Here is a 12,841-nt window from a genome sequence, read left to right on the forward strand (position 1 = left end):
CCTGCATACCTGTGCCTTGCAGCCTATAAAAAGAGCACCCCACACCTCACCACGCCTGGGCATAGGTTGTTCAGGGTCTGACGTGGAGTTTGTGCAGAATCGAGGCCTCCCATTTTTCCTCCCAACTGCTGCCTGTTCTTGGATATTTCCTCTTTAACATTTTCTCCCAACAATGAAACGAGGGAGGTAATCAAATGAATTTTGTTTGTGCAGAAGTAAAAGGTAAGAAGTGCTCTGGGGTTCTGGGTGAGGGATTAGTTGACATGAATTCTTTGGCTTTTCAGTGTGTCTTGATTAACCGGGGTGTTTGCCAACTTCTAAACTCAACCACACTCCTTGGAAAGCAGGTGCGGTGTGCGCACCGGGGCCAGGGGCCCTGCGGGTCTCTCCTGCTGGCTTCTTCCCTGAAAGCCCACCTCCCCTGCTTACCACCCACAGACCCCACGTGCTCAGGCTGCGCTGCCCTCTCTGTTGCCTTCAAAATCCGGACTTCTAGGTACAGCACGGGGAGTACAGCCAGTAATCATGTGTGGTGTCAGATGAGCACTAGACTGACCAAGGTGGTCACTTCATAAGGTATAGAAACGTCTAACCACTACATTGTACACCCGAAACTAATATAATATTGTATGTCATTTCAAAACAAATTAAACAAACAAAGAAAACAAAACTCTGATGTCTAATCTAGACCCAGATATTAAGAGCACAATGTGGCAGGACTTCCAAAAACAATTCACCTTCTGCGGAAGAGAAGAGATGCAAAAGCGAGCGCCCTCCCTCAGAGGGGGCAGGGCTGTCCGAGCCAGGACTGTGTTCCTACGCAGGCAGACCCTCTACGGTTTTCTAGTTCTACGGGAAAGTACCTGCACGATTGTATGATTCACCTGCCCTGCAAAGTAAAAACTGTCCCGTTACAGGTTAGACACCTTCGGCAAAGAAGGGTTAAGTTGGGTGCCGGGGCTCAAATCCAGGCCGCTAAAAACAATGTCACTCACTGTTCTCTGCTCCAATGGTTAATTCTCTCAAGTTTAAAAATAAAGTAGAATTTGTACTCTTTTGCCTTCTGTAACTTCAGTTATTCGTGCAAAGGATATTTGCTCTGACTTCTAAGGAATGTCAAGCATTTCATAGGTTCCAAGCTTACTCCACCCACTGAAGTAGAAATACTCCACTATGCGATCTGCATCCCGGCACAGGTGAAGCACCTCTGTGCCCCTTCCTGCTGCCTGGTCAGGCCCAGCCCTGCACATTGCCTCACGGTGACGCCCGGAGGGTCGAGGTCATCGGCATTTGCCAGAGAAGATTACCAGATGAAGCCGAACGAATGGCCTTGGCGTAATTTCAGTGCTACGTACGGCATTGGTAAGTAGCCTTGGTTAGTGCGTAAGAGCCCAATTTTGGGGTAAAACAGCCAGGATTGGCCCTAACTTGGTGACCTTAGGCAGCAGGATTCTTATCTATATAGAAAGGTGAGATACTAATTGAACCAGCGTAATGGGGATACGGTGGTGATTACATGAGCTCGTAAAACAGGGCGCTGTCCTACCTGCTCAGTAGATGACAGATGTGATTACTGAATTACTGCCACCATTTTTTTTTTCTTACTAGTTCTGTCTGATGATAGAACATACAGGTCACTTCTTAACTAGTCGTCAGATGGTTAGCCTACATTCTGCAAAGACCCAGAGGAACAATACTGAACACCTGTGCTCATCTGCACCCACATCCTCAGTGGCCTTTCAGGGCTTCAGTAGCTGGTGCAGATATTATAATTATAGGTGATAGCAAGTCCACCACCAAATGCCATGCTCTAGACATGCATCCTCAAGACAGCCAAGAAGTACCTGCACAACCAATAACCATGGCCCCATTGGGTGTCCCTACCCAGAATATTTTTCTGCAGTCCCAGTTCTCTGTGGAAGAGTCTGTGCCAGGAGGAGAGGACTTCCTGCCTCCCAAGTCTCAGCTGGCATAGTGCCACGCATGATACTCCAGCTCAGTCAAATTAGGGGAACACCTCTGGGTAATAGCATAACGAGTGCCAGAGCTTCACAGAGAAGAAGAGGCTCAGAGAGCTTAGGGGACCTGACGGAAATCTAGTTGTTGACAGCATGGCTGGCGCCCCACAGCAGGTCTTGGGCTGAGCCCTGTGAGTCTCTGCTTAGTCCCACCCCTCCCTGCGGGCCCGCTCTGTCCCCACTGCAGCTCTCCAGGCTTCAAGGTTTTCTTTTCCTCTGGAACCAAGATTATGTTTTCCACCTCCCCACCAGAGCTGAGAATTTTGTCTAGGCCCAGTGTGGTCTCTGATGCACTGTCCTGCTGCTCAGCCCTGGCTGTGAGCCAGAGGAGTGCATCTCCCAAGAGGTCAGGAGGTCGAGCCACTAGAGCTCCGGAGGCCCGTCTTGCCTTCCGGGGAGCCGGCATCCTTTTCCAGGTTCCCTCAGCTCTGAGCAGCCCCCCCCCCCAGTCATCTGGGCAGCCAGTGCCTTTCCAGCCACTGAACTGAGATTCCCGACAGGTTGTAGATTAGCTTTCCACGTCAGTGGCTGCTTGGTGAGTGGACAAGACCAGAGGCCAGCAGTCCATTTCCTGTGGCATCTGAAACCCTCAGTGGATAACATCAGCCACTTGTCTCCACCAACCTGAGCTGCATTTGGCCCAACAACCTTGAGGCAGTTTTTAGAGACAGTGACAGTCTCCTGTGCCATCCTGAACAGTGCCTGTGTCTCTGTTTTCTTCTCTGACTGTAAGAGAACGTGCTATGGTAACCCACCCTTGGCGCTCCTCACTGCCCCCTCAGGTCCTTCCTTCTCAAAGCAGCCTCTGGAAGAAGCCTCGCTGCTTGCCTGACTGGAAATGCTTTCTTTGTACCAATACGGCCAAGCTTAACAACGTGTGCTGTCTCAGAACTGAAACATGTGACATTAACTCTTATATCATATTTTCTTCACTTAATTGTTAATTAAAATTAATTTTATTAGAAAATAATAACCACAGCTGAGCGTGATAAACATGAGTGCTAACTGCACAGATCCACTTACACGCAGAGTTCGTTTCAACAGACAGTCAGCCCTCCCCATCCCTGGGTTTCGCATCCACAGATTCCAACAACCATGGCTGGAAAACAGGAATTTTGATCCATGGTTGGGATGCAGAGGGCCAGCCGTGTGCCCTGTTCTATGTCATTGTAGGTAAGGGACCCTAGCATCCTGGGATGTTTGTGTCTGCGGAGGTCCAGTAACCAGTCTTCACAGATACTGGGAGGTGACTGAAGTTTTGGTGAGTCAAAAGTTTTATGTGGATTTTCTACTGAGTAGAGTCTGCAACTTCAATTCACATGTTGTTTAAGACTCAACAGAATAAGTGGGCAAAATGAAAAAAAAAAACTTGTATCAACTGATATCTTTCCCATAGCTAAATATCCACCCACAGCATTTCTTTTAATATCTAAAGTGTGTTTCAGTGTAAGGATGTTCTATTATTTACTCAGTCACTCTGATAATATGTGCTGCAGTAAACAGCCTCAAGAAGACTCGTTTGTGTCCTCGTGCACGTCCCTGAAAGTGGACTTGCTGGGCTGAAGGGTAAAGACCTTCTTAAGGCTCAGGCCAAAACAGTTCTCTCTGGGCGCATTCTGCCTTCCTACAGTAGCGTTAGAAAGTTTCCACTCTAATTTTGCCAACTTGGGTATTTTATTTGTTAAAAAAAAAAAAAAAATTGCCAGCTTGATAGGGAAAAACTGTTATCACGTTGTTGCTTAATTTGCATTTATTTGATTATTAATATGGTTGAGATTTAAAAAAAAATACGTTATTGCTTAATTGTATTCCTTCCCTGATGTTCCTTGTCAGCTTTTTAAAAAAATGATTTTAGAGAGAAAGGAAAAGACAACTCGATCCTGTATGTGACCTGACCAGGGATCAAACTGACAAACTCTGCCCTTCGGGACGAAGCTCTAACCAACCAAGCTATCCAGCCATGGCTGTTCCTTGCTAGCTTTTAATTTAAGTATTTCTCTTTTTCTCCTTCATTCATAAGATAGCTAACATTCACCTCTTTATCCACAATACATACATAACACAGTGGTTGAAAAATAGAAAGCATAAAATAAAATTTTGCTGAACAAATGAGTAAGATTATGTCGTATATCACAAAAATGTTCTTAGTTTGCCCTTTTTCTTTTAACTCAAAAGTTTCTTTTTATGTAATCATATATTTATGCTTGATGGTTTCTGTACAAATTGGCAAGGCTTAGGTTTATAACAATTTTTTGAAATGTCTACATTTTTAATTAAAATTATTTGATTCATGTATGTTTCAGTTACAATATGAAATCAGATATCTAACTTTTTTTCAGTGCTTAACTGTTGGCCCAACACCATTTTCTGAACATCCACTTTTCCCTTGGGGACCTGACATGGCTCCTCACCTGCAGACACCGCTGTAGTCACACGAGTCATGTGTACACAAACTATTTATATTGAAACGTTCTCTTCTGTTGCATGACATTTCCATATGCTCCTGCAAAGCCCTGTATTCTTTTAATTACTGAAATTTAAATTTGGTTTTAATGTCTGGTAAGGCAAGGCTTTCTCATTTTTCAAAATAACAGGTTCCGCTTTAGCACCTTGGTGAATTTTCTGATGCTTCCCCAAATATTCAATGGGTTCTTTGATTGGCATTCTGTTCAATTTATTCATTAATTGACATCTTTACAATATTAAGTCTTCCCACCCCTCCGCCACCTGGAAGAATTTTGTCTTTCCTCTGAACTCCCCTTAGCACTTTATACCTTTTTAAAAATCACTTTCTAAACTGTACCCAACCAATTTTTCAAACTTGAAACCCGAGAGTCTTCCCCTCCCCGCCACTACCCAACCTTTTCCCCTTCCAATCAATCATCAAGCCCTGTCAATGCTACCTCCTCAATGTCACCCATGTCTGCCTGTCCCTACTACTGCCACTCTAGTCTAAGCTGCCATCATTTTTGGCCAGGGCCCCCACACTGGCCTCCAACTGACCTTCGTGAACCCACCCTGGCTTTGAAGGCATTCTCTATACCACAGCCAGAATAATTTTTTTTTTTTTTGTATTTTTCTGAAGCTGGAAACGGGGAGAGACAGTCAGACAGACTCCTGCGTGCGCCCGACCGGGATCCACCCGGCACACCCACCAGGGGCGACGCTCTGCCCACCAGGGGGTGATGCTCTGCCCCTCCGGGGCATCGCTCTGCGGCGACCAGAGCCACTCTAGCACCTGGGGCAGAGGCCAAGGAGCCATCCCCAGAGCCTGGGCCATCTTTGCTCCAATGGAGCCTTGGCTGTGGGAGGGGAAGAGAGAGACAGAGAGGAAGGAGGGGGGGTGGGGGTGGAGAAGCAAATGGGCGCTTCTCCTATGTGCCCTGGCCGGGAATCGAACCGGGTCCCCCGCACGCCAGGCCGACGCTCTACCACTGAGCCAACCAGCCAGGGCCCAGAATAATTTTTTAAACGGCAAATCTGATCATAGTATTCCCGAGCTTTAAAATAATCCAATGGCTCTCCATGTTTTCATAAAGATTGAAAGCATTCTTAGTGGTCACTAGGGGTAGAACCAAACAAGCAGTCCCAACCCTCCCTTCCACCTTGCATCCAACCTCTCTTCAATTCATTCTCTCCATTCTGTTCATAGCAGCCATCAAATATATCCCATGTTCTTTTCTATACCAGGACCTTTGCATGTACTGTTTTCTGTTTTTGGATTGTTCTTAGCCTTCCCCATCATCTCAGTTTAAGAAGGTTTCATTTCCCTGACATATATCCACAACATTCTATACAACTTTATTTTTTTTTTAAGTGAGAGGAGGGAAGAGAGTGAGACAGACTCCTGCATGCACTAGACTGGGACCCACCTGGCAACTCCCATCTAGGGCCAATGCTCAAATCAATTGAGTTATTTTTAGTGCCTGAAATAACTGATGTACTGAGGCTGATGTACTCGGACCAACTGAGCTATCCTTAGCATCCCGGGGCAACACTTGAACCAATCGAGCCACTGGCTGCAGGAGGGGAAAAGAGAGATAGAGAGAAAAGTGGAAGAGGAAGAGGGAGAGAAGCAGATGGTTGCTTCTCTTGTGTGCCCTGACCAGGGATCGAACCCAGTACATCTGTACACCAGGCCATCGTTCTATTCACTGAGCCAACCAGCCAGGGCTTACAACTTTTAATCCTTATAAAATCTGTAACTTCTTGTTTAAGTCAGTCTCCATGATAATACCAATAGAAATAATGAGAATAATATTAATAATGTTTTTTGAATAATAAGATCTAGTTGCTCTCTATTCCAAATGTTTCCCATGCAGAAATGTTCTACACCTGGCTAATAAGAGCAGATTGTTAAATTTTCAGCAATTTTGTGAGCTGGTTGATGTCATATTGGTAGTTTGAAATCAGTAATGGGAAGAATATTTGCACCATGGAAATCAGCAAATGCTACAAACCAGTGTTTCCCCATCCTCACCTCGTGCCTGGAGAGCTGACTATTAAACATTTACCAACACACCATTTTTTCCATGCACTGTATTATTTAGTCATCACCACAGCTCTCTGAAGTAGGAAACTCGGAAATGAAATCACTTATGCAAGATTTAGGAATTATTTAGAAGCAAGCCCAGCTGTACCTACGGTCAGCATGACTCTGGATCATGATCAGTTCACCGTTACATCTCTGTACTGTAACGCTGAGGAAGAAGAACGCTATTGGTCTGACTTGTCTTCAGTAGCCCCAGCACCCAGCACAGTGCTGAGATGAGGGCATGTGCTCAAGCACTAGTCACTTCATGAGAAAGTCATTCAGGGCTCATCAGGGAAAGACAGCTCTTGGACAACACTACATTGCTAAGTAAAAAAGCCAGGCAGGATGACCAGAGACCTGAGTCCTTGTTCTGACTCCACCTTGAATGCAGTGGACCATTGTGAGCAAGGCACTTCTCCCTGGATCTCATTTTTCTCATCTGCAAAAGAGGGAGTTTGACCAGATGATCTTTGATGTCTCAACATCTCTAAGACTCTTTGAATTTCCATGTAATGTAACATCTATCATTTTCACGCTTATGTGGGTTTCTCTTTTACCAGGCACTCCATTTCCACAGACTATGGTTCATAGCCTCTGCTCTTCTGTTTGGTAAATTCCTACTTTGCTTTTGAAATGTCACTCTATTGTCACCTCCTCTGGAAAGCCTTCACAGATTCCCCAGTCAGCCACTCCCTGCTCAGTGTTCTGACAACACTTGTTGCATTTATATCTCTTTTGGGAGTCAACCCAGTCGTTGTACTCTACAAGTGTCTAGCTCTCTCTAGAACTGAGCTGCTAGAGGAATTCTGATATGATTGATTCTGCGCCTTGAGCATAATTGGAGCTGATGTTTGTTCAACAAGTGTATGGATTACATTGACACCTGGGTATGATCTTCCAAGTTTTAAATCTAATCAGTTCAAGGTCCAGCCAAGGTGTTGGTGATTTAAAGTGAGGTCAAGGGGCAAGAATCCCTGCTTTCACACATGTACGTGCACACACACATATGCACATGCACACAAATGGACATGCACATGCATGTGCAAATAACACTTGTCTCCAGACATCTATAGCCCCAATGAGTATCGAGATTGTTACTTCAGAAGAAAGATGAGGACTGGTTATGCCGTGACTAGTGTTAGCCTTACTCAGCAACTCTCGGGCTAGACCTGTCATCCATGTGCAGTGGGTGCATTTAGGCAAATAGAGGTGCTGGAGCTCTACATGTGGCGAGCATCCTGGAGTGAGACTTGTTCCTCACCTGACTTTAGGGACAGCCCATGCTCCTTGTGTCCTTCTACTGCACCGACTACTTTTACTTATTCCCCTTCATGGACTCCTCCTTACCATCTTTAGCCCTACACACTGGTGCCCCTGCGGCCCATCTAAACTTCTTCCATCCAGTATTTATATTCCCTTCTATGGCCATCTCCTCCAACTCTCTTCCATCTCCTCTAAGTGATACCTTATCAGACATTGACACTTAGACAAGAACAGGAAGCTGAGTCTAAATGGCAGAATATACTGTAAAATATTAGAAATTCATAGGCCCTAGCTGGTTGGCTCAGTGGTAGAGCATTGGCTCAGCGTGTAGATGTTCTGGGTTCGATTCCCAGTCAGGGCACACAGGAGAAGTGACCGTCTGTTTTTCCATTTTTCCCCCTCTTGTTTCTCTCTCTCTCTCTTCCCCTCCTGCAGCCATGGCTCAATTAGAGTGAGTTGGCCCTGTATACTGAGGACAGCTCCATGGCCTCTGCTTCAGGCTCTAGGAAGAGCTCAGTTACTGAGCAATAGAGAGATGCCCCAAATAGGCAGAGCATCATCCCCTAGTGGGCTTGCCAGGTGGATCCCAGCAAGTCTGGGCACATGTGGGAGTCTGCCTCTGCCTCCCCTCCTCTCAAGAATAGGAAAAGAGAAAGAAAGAAAGAAAGAAAGAAAGAAAGAAAGAAAGAAAGAAAGAAAGAAAGAAAGAAAGAAAGAAAGAAAGAAAGAAAGGAGAGAGAGAGAAAGAAAGAAAGAAAAAGAAAGAAAGAAAGAAAGAAAGAAAGAAAGAAAGAAAGAAAGAAAGAAAGAAAGAAAGAAAGAAAGAAAGAAAGAAAGAAATTCATAGTATGCCTGGTATATTTTCTTGGACTGTATATTTCTTTTTTTTTTTTTTACAGAGACAGAGAGAGAGTCAGAGAGAGGGATAGATAGGGACAGACAGACAGGAATGGAGAGAGATAAGAAGCATCAATCATCAGTTTTTTGTTGCGACACCTTAGTTGTTCATTGATTGCTTTCTATATATGCCTTGACCGCGGGCCTTCAGCAGACCGAGTAACCCCTTGTTCGAGCCAGCAACCTTGGGCTCAAGCTGGTGAGCTTTGCTCAAACCAGATGAGCCCGCGCTGAAGCTAGCAACCTCAAGATCTTGAACCTGGGTCCTCCGCATCCCAGTCCAACGCTCTATCCACTGCGCCACCGCCTGGTCAAGCTATATTTCTTTCTTTATACCCCTATTTTCTCATTCAAAGTGCCATATCTTGGTTTCCATTTACCAGGTATCCTGGCTTCATTGTTTCCCCCAACTAAATCAGTCTTTGTATCAACCACACTCATTTTTCCTAACATAACACTTTGAGTTAACTTCCCTCCCATGGGAACCTTCAGTGCCATCTTATATCTTGCCAAATCAAATCAAAATGCCCAATCAAAGCTTTTTCTTTTTCTTTTTAAAAATTATGGTAAAATACAATTAACAAAATTTACCATCTCTCACCATTTCTAAAGGTATAGTTTAATAGCATTAAGTACAGTCACATTTTGTTGTGCAATCAATTTACACAATGCTATTAAGCTTGTAAAACTGAAACTCTGGACCTGTTAAACAACAACTCCCATTCTCCCTACCCCTAACCCCTAAAAACTACCTTTCTGTCTCTATGAATTTGACATACAGGGCTTTCAAACTGTTTTATGGTTTCCTTTCTTCCCGTGCCTAGATCATCTAAGCTAAGTTCTGGTCTAAGTGCTACCCAAATACATCGGCACAACTGTTGAACCAGCCATCTCTTCTCCAGTCACTTGTTCACCTCACCCTCTGGGCCTTTGCACATGAGTGTCCCATAGTTGAAACATTCTTCCTTCTCTTTACCTATCTGCATCCTCCCATCTTTAAAAACTTTCCATTTCCTGGTTGAAATATCATCCCACTACTCTGGTCCACACTAAACTCTCTTTTCCTGGAACTCATATTCCATTCATTGGAAATAACAGATATTTTGAATATTCTAATTCTCCAACTGTTCTGTGCAATATCCTATAGCCTTCTCCAACAGTTCTAAACTCCAAGTAGGGATAACGTGTTACATGTCTTTGCACCTTACACCTAGAAAAAGTTGTAGATACAAGGCAAGTTTCAACAAATATTGAGATATATAATAGATCATTTATACTTTCATAAAATTTTTAAACAATTTGAATCAATCTGCAGCATTAACAGGCAACTTCCTTGAATCCTTTTCAAAAAAATGTTGTTATATCCAGCAACTTTGTCTAATTTTTTTAATCTGGTTGCTTAGAAAAAGGTCTGCTCTAGCAAGCTTCCAGCAGAATTAAATGTACAAGGACGTGCTCCTGAGAGAGCTGCCATTACCATCCCCCAGACTGCAGAAATCGCTTAAGTAGAATACAAATTTAGGATCAAGTCTATTCTTCCCCATTCCATGCCTTTACCCAGCTCACTCTTCCCACAAAAAGTCTCTAGAAAAGTTAGACTGATTAAAAAGTAGAGAGACTGGGAATTAGAGCAAAGGTGAGCCAGGAGCCAGTCCCCCTTGGAATTGTTTCCTCACTCACCTGTGTAAATGAACCTCCCTGGAGCTCCTTTGCAGAACTGTTTGGATTTATAAGATAAAGTCACTTCCACTACTCCAGGGATGTGCCGAGGAGGAGTCTGCACTCTGATGGCATGAGGAGTTATTAGCTGAGGAATGAATGGGCAGAGAAATAAAACACCTATTATGCAAGCTACCACCGAGGATACTGAGAATACGAGTCTCTCCCACGAGTACTCTCATCGGGGCAAATGGACGTACACAGAGCACCCCAAACACTTTGAACACCTCGTCCCTGCCTCACACATGTTTCTCTCACTCTGGAATTTCCTCTTAACCTAACCCATTCAGGTCCTTTGTTTCCCACCAGCCCTGCTCAAGTAGCTCCCACCTCCTATGCCTATCCCACCCACATCCCTGTAATCATGCCCTCCCCTCAAATCCTCTACTTCTGTGATATCACGTACTGATTTGGCAACTTCCACATCCAACTTAGCATCATTAGTTATTTTTCTGTAACATGTCTTGTAGGCTTTCTCATTATAAAAATAAAAAATATCCACTTTAGAAAATTTGGAAATTACAGAGAAATATAAGAAAAAATATTAATTGTATAACCCCCTGGTCGGCAAATTGCAGCTCAGGAGCCACATGTGGCTCTTTGGCCCCTTGAGCATGGCTCTTCCACAAAATACCACGTGCAGGCGCTACCTCAATAAGGAATGTACCTACCTATATGGTTTAAGTTTAAAAAATTTGGCTCTCAAAAGAAATTTCAATCATTGTACTGTTGATATTTGGCTCTGTTGACTAATGAGTTTGCCAACCACTGAGGCAACTATTATTAATTTTTAGTATGTTTCCCACACTTTTATACAGATGTGTGTTATGCAATAAGATTTTTTAAAAGATTTTATTTATTCATTTTAGGGAGAAGAGTGAAAGAGAGAGAGAGAAGTGGGGGATGGAGTAGAAAGCATCAACTCCCATATGTGCCTTGACCAGGCAAGCCTGGGGCTTCAAACTGGAGACCTTAGCATTCCAGGTCGATGCTTTATCTACTGCGCCACCACAGGTCAAGCACAGGTAGATTTTACATCCTCAGACCATGCACTATTCTCCTGGTCATTAGAATTTTTTTAAACCATAATTTTTAACAGTGGAATGACATTCTATCATTGATTTAACCATTCTTCTTTTATTCAGTATCTAGGCTATTCTTACTTTTTCACAATTATGAGTGATACTACAATGAATATTTGCATTTTTAAGGTATCCATGCCTGCAATAAATTGTGGTTTCCATGTGGCCAATCTCTAGTACTCTACTCACTGTAGGTACTCAGTAAAGAGCACTCATGCTGCTGATGCTATGGGGATTACTAGTTTCCCAGAGCAAAGCAATCTTTGGGCCAGAGAAAATCAGGAAAGCAAGTTGCCCTTGCCTACCTCGCTCCATACAAGCATGGTCCCAAACACCACCTGGAGGCCATCAAAGAAGTTGTCTCCAATGATGATGACCATGGCTCCTCCTGTGGTCCAGCCTTCACTTGGGCTAATGGCTTTGATGCAGGGGGTAGCTAAGAAGATAGAAAAGAAAAGTCAGGTCTGCCCTTTGGCGGCTGAAGTTTGGAGTTTGAGGAAATGGCTGCTCTTGAAAACAGTTGGTCATTCCAAGAAATTCAAGTTGAACTTTGCTGACTTGCCATCATTCTTTAATTGGTTGTTGGTTTTCACCAGGTCATTAAAGCCTAATGAGTTGACCACTATGTATAAAAACGTGGAACACTTAGCTAGTTGTGCAAAGGGTGTTTCAGAACTCTGTTGTTTTTCCCCATATTTTTATAAGTTGACCACACTGGAAATGTGTAAATCCCTTTTCTCTCTCCATGTCCTCTGCACCAAGATGCGAATGCTAAGATTTACAAGGCCTGCTAATAATGTGTGTGAGAGAGAAGGAAGCAAAAGCTATCAAGGCTTTTTTTCAGCTCTATCAAGAGACAATTCTAATACCTTTTCTAACTTTATAGCAAGGATTTCCCCCCTTTCTTCCATATGCTTGAGGCCTCTGGACTTTACAACCCAACAGGAACCCAATATGGTTTTCAGGCCATAACTAAAGTCAATCCATCACTCCATTTCCAAAGCTGACAGGGTCAAAGGTGGAAGAGAACTTTGGCAGGACTCCAAAAACATGAGCCCCCTTTGAACAGCCAGTCAATCACATCCAATCAGTCAGAAGAAACTGGATGGATTCCTACCTCTGAGCCCTGGGGTTTTCTTCTCCCCGTCAGTGCCCACTGTGGCAGAATTAACACCACTCCAAATTCTTTACTGATTCAATCATTTTCTTTCAGTTCATTAATTCTTATTTTAAATGATACAAGACACATTTTAAAAGCCAAGTTGGGGTGGTGGGTGGTGGGCAATATACAGCCAAACATTACACTAAAATAGTAATCTAATTTAACT

At 43.8% G+C, this 12,841-nt stretch overlaps 1 protein-coding gene across 1 annotated transcript in view; it reads right to left on the reverse strand.

Moving 5' to 3' along the window:
• EBF2 (EBF transcription factor 2) overlaps window positions 1–12,841 on the reverse strand; it is a 218,270-nt gene that overhangs the window by 33,446 nt on the left and 171,983 nt on the right. Inside the window, exons 9-10 of the mRNA XM_066352054.1 lie at window positions 11,819–11,949; window positions 10,393–10,519 (exon numbers count right to left, since the gene is read on the reverse strand). Coding sequence (XP_066208151.1) covers window positions 10,393–10,519; window positions 11,819–11,949 — 258 coding nt within the window. The remainder of the gene's footprint in view (window positions 1–10,392; window positions 10,520–11,818; window positions 11,950–12,841) is intronic.

Source organism: Saccopteryx leptura, chromosome 1 (assembly GCF_036850995.1).
Source record: "Saccopteryx leptura isolate mSacLep1 chromosome 1, mSacLep1_pri_phased_curated, whole genome shotgun sequence".
Lineage (NCBI taxonomy): Eukaryota > Metazoa > Chordata > Mammalia > Chiroptera > Emballonuridae > Saccopteryx > Saccopteryx leptura.